General features: G+C 31.8%; 1 protein-coding gene across 1 annotated transcript; it reads left to right on the top strand.

Annotated features, from left to right (window-relative positions):
* The first annotated feature begins 4,095 nt into the window (after positions 1-4,095).
* LOC106679683 (ribitol 5-phosphate transferase FKRP) lies at positions 4,096-11,803 on the top strand. Its single transcript, XM_014418979.2, has 2 exons — positions 4,096-4,995; positions 10,661-11,803. Exons 1-2 carry the CDS (start codon positions 4,246-4,248, stop codon positions 11,471-11,473), a joined length of 1,563 nt encoding a protein of 520 aa, XP_014274465.1. The 5' UTR covers positions 4,096-4,245; the 3' UTR covers positions 11,474-11,803.
* Positions 11,804-15,199: the final 3,396 nt, after the last annotated feature.

Genomic DNA, 15,199 nt, shown 5'->3' with positions numbered 1-15,199 from the left:
TTTTCTTTTTATTTATCCCAAAATAAATTCTGATCTGTATCCTTGAGTATTTCAAGTGAGTATAATTTACTTGTGATGTAATAATAATTAAAATAATATTGCGATAATATTATTAATTAGAGATGTACTAATACTGAAAAAGTAAGTATTTTTAAGCATAACAAGTTTTCTGTTTATTGTTTTATAAGATGTTTTTATATCTAAAATAGTTTATTTTCTAAACCTTATGTATATACATGCATACATACAGGGTGTCTAGACCAGGTAAAACCAGGAAATTATTTTTTCTGGAAAAAATCAGGGAATTTATAAAATACTTTTTAAGAAACCTGGAAATCTTCTGCAGTGGTAAAGTTCACTGTTGGAACTAAAAAAAAAATAAAAAAAATATGACGTGAATTATCATGTAAGGATCTGTTAATTGAATTAATAATTTATTATATCTATAATTAACCAACCATAACAAAATTTTTCTGAATCAATATAACATCCCCCCCCCCCAAAAAAAAATCTGCCCAGACAAATAAGAATCCTTCATCATATTTCAAATATCTTCAACCGGCCGGGAATGCCTTTCTGAACTATTTTTACTGGTTTTATGGAAAACGAGGATTTTTATGGGAAATTGAATTTACTGTTTACGCATAAATTTTCAATTACCATAAGCAATAGTTTTTGGTACGTCTTCTAGATGCGTCGGATCGGAAAAATCACCGATTGAAATTCGTCTTCTTGAAATAAGATTTTCCATGAAAAAATCTCTTCCATTAGCCATTTGAAAAAAAAGCTTCAAGTGGTTTTAAAAACAAGTCTTTTTGTTTTTAAAGAATATTTTGTCTAACTTATGAAGCTATAAAGTCGAATTACCTAATGTAAACATTTTTTTAATCATTGCTTCCTATTAAACAAAAAGCGTGAAGCTTAAAAAAAACAACCCAAGTATCAAATTTCTCCTTGTCTGTAAATAAATGGCCATTGTCTATATCAGGGGTGGGTAACTTTTCTGTATATAAGATCTACTTTTTATCTTGTAAGTGTATCGCAATCGACTTTTCATAGGCGTAGTCTAAGGCAAAGGCCACACTTGGGTTTTTTGAAGCTGGACGCTTAGCGTCAAAAGAAACAGCTTCTAAACACGCCTGAACGTGGCCACACTTGACCGCGTGCATAGTAGCTTCTTTTAACGCAACGCCTCCTAGTGTCGAAAGACATCAAATGTGGCCATGTCTGGCTCAATAGTGTTGCGATCCTCTATAATAATACGTTCGGTGTCAAGTTCCATTGTCTGTCGTCTAGTAAACTGTCGAAACTATTTCACTCGCACTCAACTACAAAGTTACAAACTTAAAAACTTACAACTTAAAACTTACAAAAGTTACAACTGTAAACTGTCGAAACTATTTCACTCGCACTCAACTACAAAGTTTACCGAGGACTGTGTCGACGCCAAGTGAGTAGCGTGAATTGACGCAAGGAAATGGACCTGGGCCTATCCGACCAGCTGTTGACCTTGAAGATGCGCCGTCTCGACTGACGCTGAAGGGAAAAGACGCTGCGTGTGGCCACCACCACTCCTCTCCAGCTAACCTATAAATACAGCGTATTTTGACGCTAAGCGTCCAGCTTCAAAAAACCCAAGTGTGGCCGTAGCCTAAAGGAGAAGAAGGGATGTGAAATGTTTCAGTATAAGGCGCATTCCAGGGAATATTAAACAACAACATTTATCATTTACCATTGTAATCGAATTCAGAAAATACTTTTAGAATAGAAAGTAATCGAGTTCCCTTTCTTCATCAAAGTGATAAGTTTTCGGTTTACATCCTATGTTCATGGGAAATGAAAAAAATATGACAATTAAAGAATAAATATTGATTTAAATATTTTCTTAGAAAATTCAAAAACTCCTGAAATGCGGTAATTATCTCCGTTACATTGATTGAAATAGTAACAATACAGCATAATACGATAAAGGACAGCACGTAAATCTAATATAGATATATTTAAATTTACAAGAAGTGTGTTAAGGTTACAATACTGACTTCTGTATTCTGTATTATAATGTAAATAGAATTATTGTTATTCCTAATATATTTGTAATACTGTCCCTTATTTTTCTCTCAGTGTAACGACCGCAGTTTAGAGATCAGTTGTCGAGAATGATAGCTTATCAAGTAAATAGATAGGTTCTTCGATGATTCTAGTCGTAACTGTAACGTTCACGCGTTGCGTCCGGAGACAAGTGTAACACAAAAGTCAAAATGTATTGTGCTGGATGGGCGGAGATCACAGTGTCAAGCTGATAGAATTCTATGAATTCCCAGAATGCATTAACTACTGCTAGTAAGTTTTGTCTTATACAATCGCTCACGGAATTCCACCTAGACAACGCGAGCGATCGACGATCAACCAAAATTGGCCACGCGAACGACTTGTTGGCCACCCCTGGTCTATATAGAATTTCTGTTTTTGAGGTCTACTTTAACCTTTTGAAATATTGCCACTTACTATGCGTAAGGTTTTGTAAAACAAGTAAATTTTAAGCATAGTATATTGGCAACTCAATACTTTTTCGCACCATGAATGGCAAAGTGTTGCTCTGAAATTCTTAATAACGGTAAAGCAAAGCATCACCATGACAACCATAACACAAATATTAAAACACCCACCAAACATTAACTAAAATATAATTGGATAAATGGTTTTCAGAAAAAAAAATTAACTTTGCAATAGAAAATGGACTGGTCATTAGTAGCACTAAATTCCCACATAAAGAGACGTGGGTCTCGCTAGATGACCTGACCAGAAACCAAATAGATCATGTTCTCATAGAGGTTAGACATGCATCAGATATCATAAACGTAAGGTCGTTCAGAGGAGCGAACTGTGATAAGGATTACCCACTACATGGTGAATGTATGGTATCCACGAAGGTGCACTACATTGGATAGAGTACATGCCTACAACTCAGAAAAGCTGCTCGAGAGTGAAGTAGATGAAGAAATAAAAAACAAAATAAGGGGACGACTGAGAGAAAATGACATTGTACATAACACAACCACAAATAAAAGAAAGTGCAAGTGATGTACTAGGGACACTTTAAGGGGATATTTTTATGATAATATAATTAAGGGACCTTTTCGACTTACTAATGCTTATGGTTCTTCATTGCAAAAATATAATACCTAAATAGATTTATAAAAGTTAATTAAAAAAACTAAAACCTTCCTTAAGTTAGGAATATTTGATGTTTCATGAAAAATTCTATTTATTATTATTAACCTTAAGCGTTCAACAGCTCTTAGGCGTTCAAAATGCTATGTTATATTAATTAAATATATTGGGAATCTCCCAATTTATTATTATAACAAACCCCCTCATTCGGAATACGCGTATACTATCAGTAGTAATTCAGAAACAATAATCAAAATCCCTGTTAAAAATATTTCAAGTAGAGAAGGTATCTTTTCTCATACCGACCTAAAGATTTGTCTTTCCATTAATGAAAGTCTTATATCTACAAAAAATAATGAAGTTATTTTTGGGAGGACTTGTTCTCCTCGTTGTTGTCACCTACTAGAATTGGAGATTGGTTCACTCCGCTTGTGTAACGCAAAATTTAGAGACTGGTGCCTTCTGTTTATATTTCCCTCCCATTAATAATGTCTGGAGACTGGTCCCCCAAGCGTTCTGGTAACGTGGAAAGTCTGATTACATATTGGTTACTTTCTATCATGTCGGTGATAATGACCTGACCCTGCTGATACTGGATGTTAGTTATTCATTATCCTTGTCTGTTTACTTCCTACCTACTTTCTTTCACTGGTAATAATTAAACATGCAATATCCAGGGCTTTCTGCGAGATTTTTGTTATCATCCTCGATAAACATATATAGCCTTAAAATATCCCTAAACCAGTCGTTCCTAAGAAGTTTAGATTAGCATTTAAATTAGTTAGATTGATACTTCGAATGTTATTTATAAAAAGTGAGTTACTAGCAGTTAATGTTTAAGAGGTAACTCAAGTATAATTTTGTTATTTTTTGTAGCATAAATATCTGGAATTCGATCTCATTGGTTTGTTTATACTTGTGATGTCAGTAAGGTTACTTTTGAATGTTTGGGTTCTTCAACTAGATAATATGGATTTTACTAGCTATTTCAGTTTATTAAGCAAACCTCATAAGTATTATGGGACAATTTCGTTTAAATATTCACTATTGGATAACTTTTGATTTAACATTAATATGAGGATCAGATTCTCCAAAACTATAACAGTTGTTATAATTATATTAAATATCGTAGCATTTTATTTTTTATGCGATTTATTAGGACAACATAAAGGTCTTAATTTAGAAACTCGAAATACTTATGTGGCTGAAGAGCCTATTAATGAACACAATATTAAAAGCATTGATGATATTATTCAACATTCCATCACAATTATTTTCAGAGAATTTGAACACTTTGAAAATGATGTTCCCAATACAATAAGATCCATAACATCAACTTACCCACATATAAATATTTTAGTGGTATCAAATGGCCCCCCTTATCCTCCACTTTTTTTCAATTCTTCTAATAACTTGTTTCATAATGTAAAGCAAGTATACCTACAATTAAGTTTAAATAATTCGTTTAAAGCCCGGACTCCACTTTATCAAATTAATACAAGCTATGTTTTATTCATGCCTGATTCGGCACGAATACATACAAAGAAAACAATTGAAAAAATGTTTAAACTAATCCATTATCATGACAGGGCTGTAGTTGCTGCTACATTTAAGGCAACAAAACCAGTACTCTGTCTGAATACACATATTAACTTAAGAGAATGGGTTATCCAGTTTGAAGATTCTAATGATCATTCATGCGAATTTGTCAAAGGAAAGCATGCTATGCTATTTAGAACTGATATTCTCAAAGAGTTAACTGATTCATTCATGCTTCCATTCCCTGATGCATTTTATATTCAAGCTGCTGCAAAAGGAGTGAAGGTAATCCCTATATTATTGCATTTTATGATTTTCATTACTCTTAAGAGTATGTTTCAGTAAAATTTTATGATTTAAGTTTCAATACTGCCTTCATTATAGTCAAGCTCATTGTTGATTTGATTAATTCATTGATTACAGGAAGTATAGTTGAATAATTAGTTGTAACATTAATTAACTCATATAATATGCATATATTGTAATATAATATTTTATGAGTGTTAGCTTTAACGATTCTATTTCATTTCTTAAAATATATTTTAAGATAACTATTGTGATTTTGTAAGCAATTACTAATATTCATGGAGAAAAAATATTTTATATTTTGATATTTTTTTTCTATTGATAAAATCTGAATGGTAAACAATTAATTGTCAATAACATAATTCTATAAAACAATGCTGAATTTTTATGTGCTGTATATTGGTCAAGGTAATTAAAATATAGCTGTATTCTTTTATTATTTTTTTTCACTGAAACTTCGACCTTTCTAATTTATTATCATACCTAAAAAGCATTAAGGAAGAGAGTAGATTTATAGTACTGTAGTATCTTGTCTCCTATATCCCCTCTTATGCAATTGTTATAGTTAAGGAAGGTGAAAATTACTTTTTTATTTTGTAACTAATTATTTTTTTAACAAATGGTTTATTAAGATAACTTTAAACAGTTTTAAGGACTTAAATGTTTGATTAAATATCTTATAAATGGAACAGATGCAGAAATTAGTTGTGACAACTAGGATTCTTAGTAAATTCATAAAGCTTGAATTCTTCAAGTCCCACCCTTGACCCAGGTCCAGGTAGTGAATGACAAGAACGCGGAAAATCTCTTTGATTGTATTAAAATTAATGAAATGAAACTAAGAATATACGTGTATAAATTCATACAATGAGGTTTAAAAGACTACTTTGAGGAGAAGATGGTCAGCAAAAAATACACAAATAAACAAAACTTATTTATTTGTGCCAACATTTCGACCTGAATTTCCGGCTTTCATTAAGGCTGAAAAAAAAAATGAGATAACAATCTTAATTAAGAGACAAAAAAATATAAAGAAAATAATAAACAAGCTCAGAAAAATACATAACAATAAATTAGGTTGATAGTAGTAAATTGATACCAATAGAAGTTATAATATAATATAGTAGAGGTAAGATTTATATAAACTAAATGATAACAAAAACAATATGTTTAAAAATCAGTGTTCAAGTGAGTATAGATATAAACATAATGAAAGATGCAGAAGAAAATTTAAATGATGAATAATTGAATAAACATAATAAAAAATGTTCTTACTGTCTAAAAATAATGAAAAAAAATTTTAAAACATCATGAAATGAAAGAAAACATTATAATCGGCAAGAAAGAAAACAGGATGTCAAGCTACACCGTAATATAGGTGAGAAGAAATTAACAAGCTAAAAAAAATATACATTAAACGAAAGAATACTAAGAAAACAAAGTTTTTACAGATTATTATAATGACAGTGAAAATAAAAATTATATAAACGATAACAGCCTTAATAGTATTGAGTCAATAAATAAAGATAAATATAGAATACAATATTTTAAAATGAATTACATAACCGGTTTAACAAATATTATTTTAAAAAACAATGGTCAACAGCATTGAGTATGACCATCCTTATATAAAGCTAGGAATTTACACTAATAACAAATTTAAAAAATACTTAAGTTACGTATAAAGTAAAAGTATAAAAGGCAGAATAAAAAAAAAAATTGAGGGATTTGGGATTTAATATACTTCGGGGAAACATCGAAGAAATTACAAATGACAATTAAACAGCATATTAAAAATTGTGAAAATAGTAATAATAGAAAAAAACAACAATAAACCATGAATTGATAATTCTAATAAATTCGAAAATTTCAAAAACAAAAGTACAATAGAGGCAGTTTACTTAACAAATAACATAAACATTAGAATCAATTTTAAATTAAATTCAAAAAACTGAAATTATCATTATACAGCCGTAATAAATATATTGAATATGAAATGACTTGAAAGGAATATAAATGTAACATAATGAGAAACAGGTAACATTAGTAAATATTTATACATAGTGTGTTTCCAGGGGAAATGTCAGTAATTAAGGGTGATTAGTTTACCAAAAATATAATTCAGTGACTCAAACCTTACCTTCCTATCCCTATCCGTTGTCATGATATGATTTTTTAAACCCTTCTTCCGTTATCCACAGGTAAACTCATCTTAAATGTATTATACCTAGTTTTATTTTTTTTGTAATTTTGCTATTTTAGCTGCTTTGTTTATTTCTTCCCCATTATTTTTCTAAATTGGGTTGCTGCTACAAACACAGTGCTATTAATTTGAAATATTTTTTAATTGTTTGTCCAACAGTTCTAGTTTTTATTTATTTGTTTATTGTTTTTTTAAGGAGTGAAATATCACTGCAGTGTGATGTGGATGTGGTGGTTTCACCTCTGAGTAAAAAAGAAAAATGAATTATTCCTGCCTTTGATTATGACACAGAAACCAATAATTTTTTTGGATGCAAATTTGGTTTTCATAACACTTTTTTTCTTTCTTACCTCAATAACTCCTTGTTCATTATATTAAAATGATTTTTGTTTAATTGATTTGGCTGAAATGCCGACATTTTATAAAGCATTAACATTACTCAGAAAATAAAGGAATATCTCAAGTATTTTTTTTTTATTTACGAAGATCATACAAATCCTCAAGTTGGTTATTTTATAAAAAAAATTATATTTAGGATTTTGGTAAAAATGTCAGGATACAGCTAAACTATTGCCTATATTTGTAAACTTTTATTATTTATTTTATCACATTTTAAAAACTATTTTTCTTGTATTTTTATCATTCAATTAACTTTTGATTCATTATTAGCTTGATCCTCAATTTAATCTCTATTTCACACAAGTCTGTAAAAATATACAGTCAATCTCTTGAAAATTTGATTTATTAATTTCTTATCAAAGCACCTAAATGATTAATTTATTTATTTTTAAATCTAATTAACGTTTTTTTTAATTGAACTCTTAGGTTCATATTTATTGTGTTTAATAATCCTAAAAAGTACAGATTATCTTCCAAAACTAAAACTAAATATTAATTATTTTTGCACTAAAGTAGATTATTATTTTAGGTAAATTATATGAAAATTTGTATTTAAGGGTTTGAAAAAAAACAAAACGCTAAAACCTAATCTGGCTTTTTGAGGTAATAATATAATATATGAATCAATTTGTATTCAGATGTAGAATAACAAAAAAATATAGTTAATGGTATTAAAACTCACAAAAAAACGCTTTCTAAAAGTAGGCCTAAAAAAGTATGTGTATTTTTCTGTGTACAGAAAAGCTTGTCAGATTCGTTTTTATCATCCTCAAAAACCCTTAAATTTGAATTTTCATAAAATACAAAAAATATTATATCTGGTCCAATTTGCAATGTTAGTTGAGATCCCAAAAATTTCTAATTTTTGATATATATAAAAATTTGTATTAAGGGTTTCAAAAAATGATAAAACCTAATCTGAGTTTGTTTCTGCTAAACAAAATTTTTTTGATCTACTGGAAGGGACTTTTGGTTTTTGTAATTTTTTATACACATAAACTCAATTAATACGATCAATGATTTTTTGTTCTTATTCTACGCAAAAAACAAACTGATTGTGGGATAATAATCATCTATACTCCAGTTTTCTTCAACTTTATGAGGCAAATTATGATAAATACTATCCAGCACTCTGAAATAGCCTCTCTCTTGCTTTTGTTCAGCTAAAGATTAAAGAGACCTCTAAATTTTCTTGATAATGATCATAAATTTCAAAATTTTAGTAATCGTTAAAACCAAAGATGTTCCACTGCTGAAATGACTTTAAAAATATGCATAGTGAAAGGCTTGATAATCATGCCTATAATGACTTAACCACGTAAACTGGAGGTTTTATTCAGTCCTAATATCATACAACTTTTAACTATCCTTCAGGATAGGATTACCGGTTTCCTATTAATATGTAGTAAATAATTAACAATAAAAAAAGAACTATTATTTAAATTTAGGATTGTTTCTTATAAAACATTAATCATTAAGGTGTTTGGTTGTGATTGTTTATATGTATGTGTATATATTTATATTTTTAGGTCAATTATGATTCACCAGATTAGTATCTTTTTGCATTTTGAATGTTGGCAATACTTTCTCTTCATCAAGGAGTGTTTGTTACGAAGACGAGTATCTAATAAACTGTATTTTAAGATGTCTATTTTCAGTTGTAGCATGATCACCATTGAACACTTGTCTACTATTCTTGTTCAAAGGTATGTTAGGAAGGTTTGGCCTATATTTATTTCTTTAATGGTGGCTGGGATGGTATTCTTTATTCATCAGTCCTTGAAACTCGTTACTTAATTAGGAGTAGAAAAAACTCTTAAGAAAGGTACAGAAAATCTTGATTACATAGAAGTGTTCCTAGTAATGCTTATTATATTGTTTAAATGATTGGCTTTATTTCATTCCACTTAACATGTTATTTGCTGAAATTTTTATTACAAATTTTAAAGTAGCTAAATGATATTTTTTAGAAGATTGTTTTGGGGTAGCTGTCATCTTTTCAAATAGCTCATGATCTTGTTTTGTTGTATGTAGAAATTATCTGTCTTACAGTTAATTAAGATACTTTCATTACTAATGGTTTTAAAGACATTTATTCTTTGTATGGCCATCTAGGTAGTAGCTCAGGGACCTGAAGACATCAGCTCATTTCTTGAAATCCCTAACAAAATTTAATAATAGAAAATTACTATAATAGAGTTCAATTAGCCTAAAAAGGCTAAATGAAGAATGACTACTAGTAACAAACAGTAGGAGCCCATTTTTTTTTTTTCTACTTTTCTTCTACTGAAAATACATCTCATAGGTTTATTTTATTATTATTAGCATTTGGACAAAATTACTCGTTACATCAAATCTCTCTCCATGAATGATTAATGATGTTTTTGAATCTTCATATGTCATCCATTTTTTTGTATCCAAGTTTTTGCTCTAATAAAATATTTGGTCTTAGATTGATGATTTATTATAATGAATTTTTGAGAGTGGTTTATTTCATTATTAAAATACATAATTTTGATTCAAATTACTCTCAACTTTTTTTTTTTTTTTATAACAATGTTATAAATGATGGTTATAAGTGAAAAAGAGAAGATTGTTGATGTAAAAAAGTTTTTAAATTTAAGATATAAAAAGTTATGTAAATGTTACATGGGCAATTAGCCTGCAGATAAGATTTTAAAGAACAAGACATCAATATCTAAGGTTGTCTCCTAGAAAATGGCCTGAGGGCCGAAATGTTGGAGAGCTTTTGAAAATAAAAGTTGAGAGTAATTTGGATCAAAATTATATATGCTAATAATATTTGGTCTTGTTATAGCGGAAATTTATTCCTTATCTGGGCATTTATTTATTTTTGTCAATAACAATCTTGAGTATTTTTTTTTTTTTTTTTTATGAATTGTCCATATGACTTTCATTGTACTTTTGTTTGTTTAGAAAGCTGCTTGTCTTATAAATGACTTTTCTGGTGGTATATATCCAGATATTGAAATATCAAATATATATTAAACTAATAATATTAACACTATTATTTTATTTCAGACATACCTTATGCATGAGTTTCCCTTTGGAAACGGAAAGGAACTATATAGAAATCCTCATAATCAATGGAAAGCCCAGCAATTAGAAAAGGATAGGACGCACCATATGTTCCGAAGTCTTGGGTTGAAGAAAGTTATTAGAGAGAATGGACTTGTTGAATGGTTTGGTTGCCGAAGAGATACTCCCAGATGCTTTGGTACAGTAGTTGATGATACTCCTCAATATCTTTGGGAAGGTAAATGGACCCCTCCATGCTGCCTTGCTGGCCTAAGGAGGACAGCTAGACATGTATTTCAACAATTAGAACAATGTCAGGCACGATACTGGTTAGAAGGTGGGAGCCTTCTTGGTGCTATTCGAAATGGAGACATATTGTCATGGGATTATGATGTAGATATCGGAATATATAAAGAAGACATAAATCGATGTACCTGGCTTTTACGAGCAAAAACAAAAGCCACTACTGATGAGCAAGGCTTCATTTGGGAAAAGGCTATAGAAGGTGATTTTTTTAGAGTTCATTTCAGCCACATAAATCACCTGCATGTTGATATATTTCCTTTTTATTCAAGAAATGGAACAATGACAAAAGATACCTGGTTCAAATCCCATAGACAAGATATGGAATTCCCTGAGTATTATCTTAAGCCATTGTCAAGTATTGATTTTGTTGGTAGATCTGTTTCAGCCCCAAATAATATTCATGATTTCTTAGAATTAAAGTTTGGGGAAGGAGCAATTGAAAATCCTGTTTATCCTAATCCACAGAAAATGGCTGGATTGGGCTACAAAATTGTTCCTGATAAGAACTGATAAAACATTGGTAAAAATATCTTATAACATTGTTCTGCGTTTGTGTGTGCATGGGTCGATGCGTGTGTGTGTGTGTGTGTGTGTGTGTGTGTGGTGTGTGTGAGAGAGCGAGAGAGTAGAGATGAATTAAATAGATGTACATGTTTAAGTAATGTTCTTAAATTGTAATTATTTACCCATCTACCTCACAAAATTCATTATTGTATGACCCATTATGAATTAAAGACAATATCTTTCCTACTAGAAAAATTAATTTTAGGCTTATTGCCTTGAAGTTTATTGTGATAATTTAATAATAAAGACAGTATTCTCTCTTGAAATCAAATGTTTTTCTCCTTTATATAATTTGTGATGCTAATTACATAATACTTTTGTGTTAATTATGTTACAAAATTCATAGATACACGAAATAGATCAAATGATTACGTATCTTATGATTTTTACATAACATATTTAAGACTCCAGGATTATATTTCCTATGTGAAAAATAAGTAATACTTAATCCATTACTAACCCTCTCCCCCTCCTGTCACTTCAGGTCAGCATGACCCTTGGTCTCCTGAGTTATCTTTTTCCATTTCTCCCGACCTTGCTCCTCTCCCTTTCAATTATGCATTCCCAGCTTCCTCACATATCTCTCCACTTTATCCTTTCACCTGGTTCTTAATTTTTCCTATTTCCTATGCCTATTGAAGTGCCCTTTTTTTTCTTTTCTTTTTTTACCTTTTCCTCTGTACCCTTTCATCCTCCATTCTGATTAAGTATCCATCTTTTCCTACTTTTTTTGATACAGTTAATAATATTCATATTCTGTAATATATTTTCAGTGTCTGTGTTGCTATTGATTTTCTATTCACCATTCACTCGTGATGCTTCATAAATTCTTCTTATAATCTTTCTTTCTAACATCCTCAATTCACATGAATTACTTTTGTCAACCACATCCTCTTTATCAGTGTCATCTTTATCATTTATTTCAAAACAAGTCTCAAAATGCTAGGGAAACATTAATTAAAGGAAAATTCGTCTTTTTAACTGCCTTCGCTGTCTAACCTGCAGGGAAAAACATCACACGCTATTGCATTGTAACATACACTCTATGGAACATTGCAGCTCTGGATCTACCCACAACACTTCACTTCCCAATAGCTATCCAGGCAAGAACAAAGCTCATCAGCCTCTCTGGACCATAATTTTCGGGAGCCTCATAGAATCCACCCAGGTCATCCTGGGGATAGGTGGAATTTTCGTCCTTAACGGTCAAAATGTCCCGGTATGTCAAAATACAGATTCCGATGTCGAAGAAAATTTCCTGGATTTCAGCTAGGAGCATTATCTCAACGCTCATTGCCCTAAATGTTGTTATACTACGACCGTTATGTCGTATCCTTACCCTTCAAGGAATCACCCCACAATTCAGAAGGCTGATTTTCTGTAGCACCCATTAAATATAAAACTATAGAGAACAAATTGCAGAATTCAATTTAAAAACCTAAATATTAGAATTTTCTTCAAGAGTACCTTGATCTAGGGTACGTGACGGCCGTGCAGGCTGGGGCGCAGGTCCCAGTGCACTCGGTTCGAAACGTGGGTTCGATTCCCACTTGGGGCAGTTAACATTCATTTTTCGGCGGTCCCGAAGAATGAATCTTGACACTCCCTCCCACCTTGGTTAGTACGCGGCGGCAACTCAGGTGGTCGTCAGGAGTTGGCTAAAAGGACCACTTGCCGGACTTGTTCCCCCCACTCAGTACCAGTACCTTGATCTAGGGTAAATGTCACCTGCTATAACCCCTCACTTGATGATACCACAAGATGACATATTTAAAACAAGAGATTCGGTCTCAAAGATCTGAGTAGTTTTTACTGTTTCTTTTTTTTTTAAATGTGGTTGCTTGAATAATGAAATCTATAATTCAATAAAACTCGGATAAATGGGTCTGTTACGACAACGCCACCTGTTGTCTACGCTGTTACTACTACAGTCGCCAAAACCGCTATGGCCCGGCATGATGCACCTACCAGCTAACACGGCAACTACTATGGTCATCAGGTGAACGCAATGTATTAATATTTGCACTATCCCTTGTGTATACTCTAATTTCACCCATGTAACAACAATATAAGATACTGTAACATTCATAAATGTATCATTTGATCATTTGATGTATCAAGATTACTATAGAATATTCTGAAAGCTGGACATCTTACACATAGCATCTTTCGATGTCGATTCACAGTCCAGAGGCGAACTGGCAAGCCTCAGTGTCTATTTCCATCTCACGGAATTCTCCTCGTTAAGAGGCAGTGTGTATTCATAGTGGATTAGTACATTCTTGTGCTAATATTTTGAAGTGCATGTTGTCATTTATATCACCCTGCCTTCTCTGGATCTCTTCTCCTTGAAGAGAAGGTATAGCTCTCGTATTGCAAGGACCTGTGGCTAGTACCCAATCAGGACTTACATTCCCCTTCGCAACTGCCGACTAATACCCTGCAGAGCGAAGTTTCCATCCTTCGAGGACTTACGGCTAGCACCCATAAGACCCATCATGTCCTTTCACCTCCTAAACATTTATCTAACCTGTTTGAGCACGCACTGTTGAAACCTTCTGGTACAGACTACCTCACATTGTCAATTGAAGTCAGACTATCTAAAGGGGTCTCTACATATAGGCCAAGCCTTGGCGAACTCAGACATACGCGAGCATGTGGATGGGTGGCTTGGCCTGGTTGGCTTAGGCTCGTTGCCGATCGTCGAGAGTCGGTTTTTTGGACACAGATCAAAGGGGTTCGTGAGAGCGCTCGTGTAGCATCTCCACCATTGTTCTTTGTCTAGTTGCAACTGAGAGCTGTTAGGAGGTTAAAGGTGTTTGTTGGTACTTTTTATAGTAAGTTTTATATTTAATCTTATTTATTTATATTTAATTTCCTTTCATTTTCTTTTTTTGTAATAAAAATAATACAATCCAAGTGCAATGGCTGAAACCACTAGTACACCCGCCATGCTTGGCTCTCTGGATAACACTGACATGTGGATGGTCTGCTTTTTGTTTACCGAGCATTTGTACAAGCCTCCGATTCGTGGCGAGCGGCCAACATGTCCCGGATCCACATGGCCAACATGTCCCGGATCCACCTTAACACAACCACCTCGACAGATCGTATGACGAAATATGGAGATACCTTTGTACGAAGAGGAAAAATGTTAATCAACTTAGGCTAATTAATAAAAACAGGCAGGCTGGTTGATATCTCTTGATTTAAGGAAAGACGTTTGTTACTGAAAATTAAATTTTAGCTAATTTAATACACAGGGGTTTAATTTTTTTTAATAAACCAAAAAAGCCACAGACACTCAGATTTTCCCTATAATTCTAGTAAATACAATTTTATTTTTATTTTCACTTACCATTATATGGAATTTATACATAGAAAGGGGGTGTATTGCGATCGAGTTTTCGACAGAATCATAGGTTGAGGTCCCCTGAGTCCAAATAACAAGTCCCGCTAAATGGTTTGTATTTATGATCAATGATTGACGTCAGGTTAATTTAATACACAAGGGTTTTATTTTTTTTTAATAAACCAAAAAAGCCACAGACACTCAGATTTTCCCTATAATACTAGTAAATACAATTTTATTTTTATTTTCACTTACCGTTATATGGAATTTATACATAGAAAAGGGGTGTATTGCGATCGAGTTTTCGACAGAATCATAGG

The sequence above is a fragment of the Halyomorpha halys genome, unplaced genomic scaffold, assembly GCF_000696795.3.
Source record: "Halyomorpha halys isolate HHAL.00 unplaced genomic scaffold, Hhal_1.1 Scaffold214.1, whole genome shotgun sequence".
Taxonomy (NCBI): domain Eukaryota; kingdom Metazoa; phylum Arthropoda; class Insecta; order Hemiptera; family Pentatomidae; genus Halyomorpha; species Halyomorpha halys.
This window is presented reverse-complemented; position numbering and strand designations above follow the sequence as displayed.

Bases quoted from the DNA above. Each gene is read 5' to 3' on its own strand.
- LOC106679683 (XM_014418979.2), top strand. From the start codon at position 4,246: ATGAGGATCAGATTCTCCAAAACTATAACAGTTGTTATAATTATATTA. The intron at 4,996-10,660 runs GTAATCCCTATA...ATTTTATTTCAG, and splicing joins CTGCTGCAAAAGGAGTGAAG to ACATACCTTATGCATGAGTT.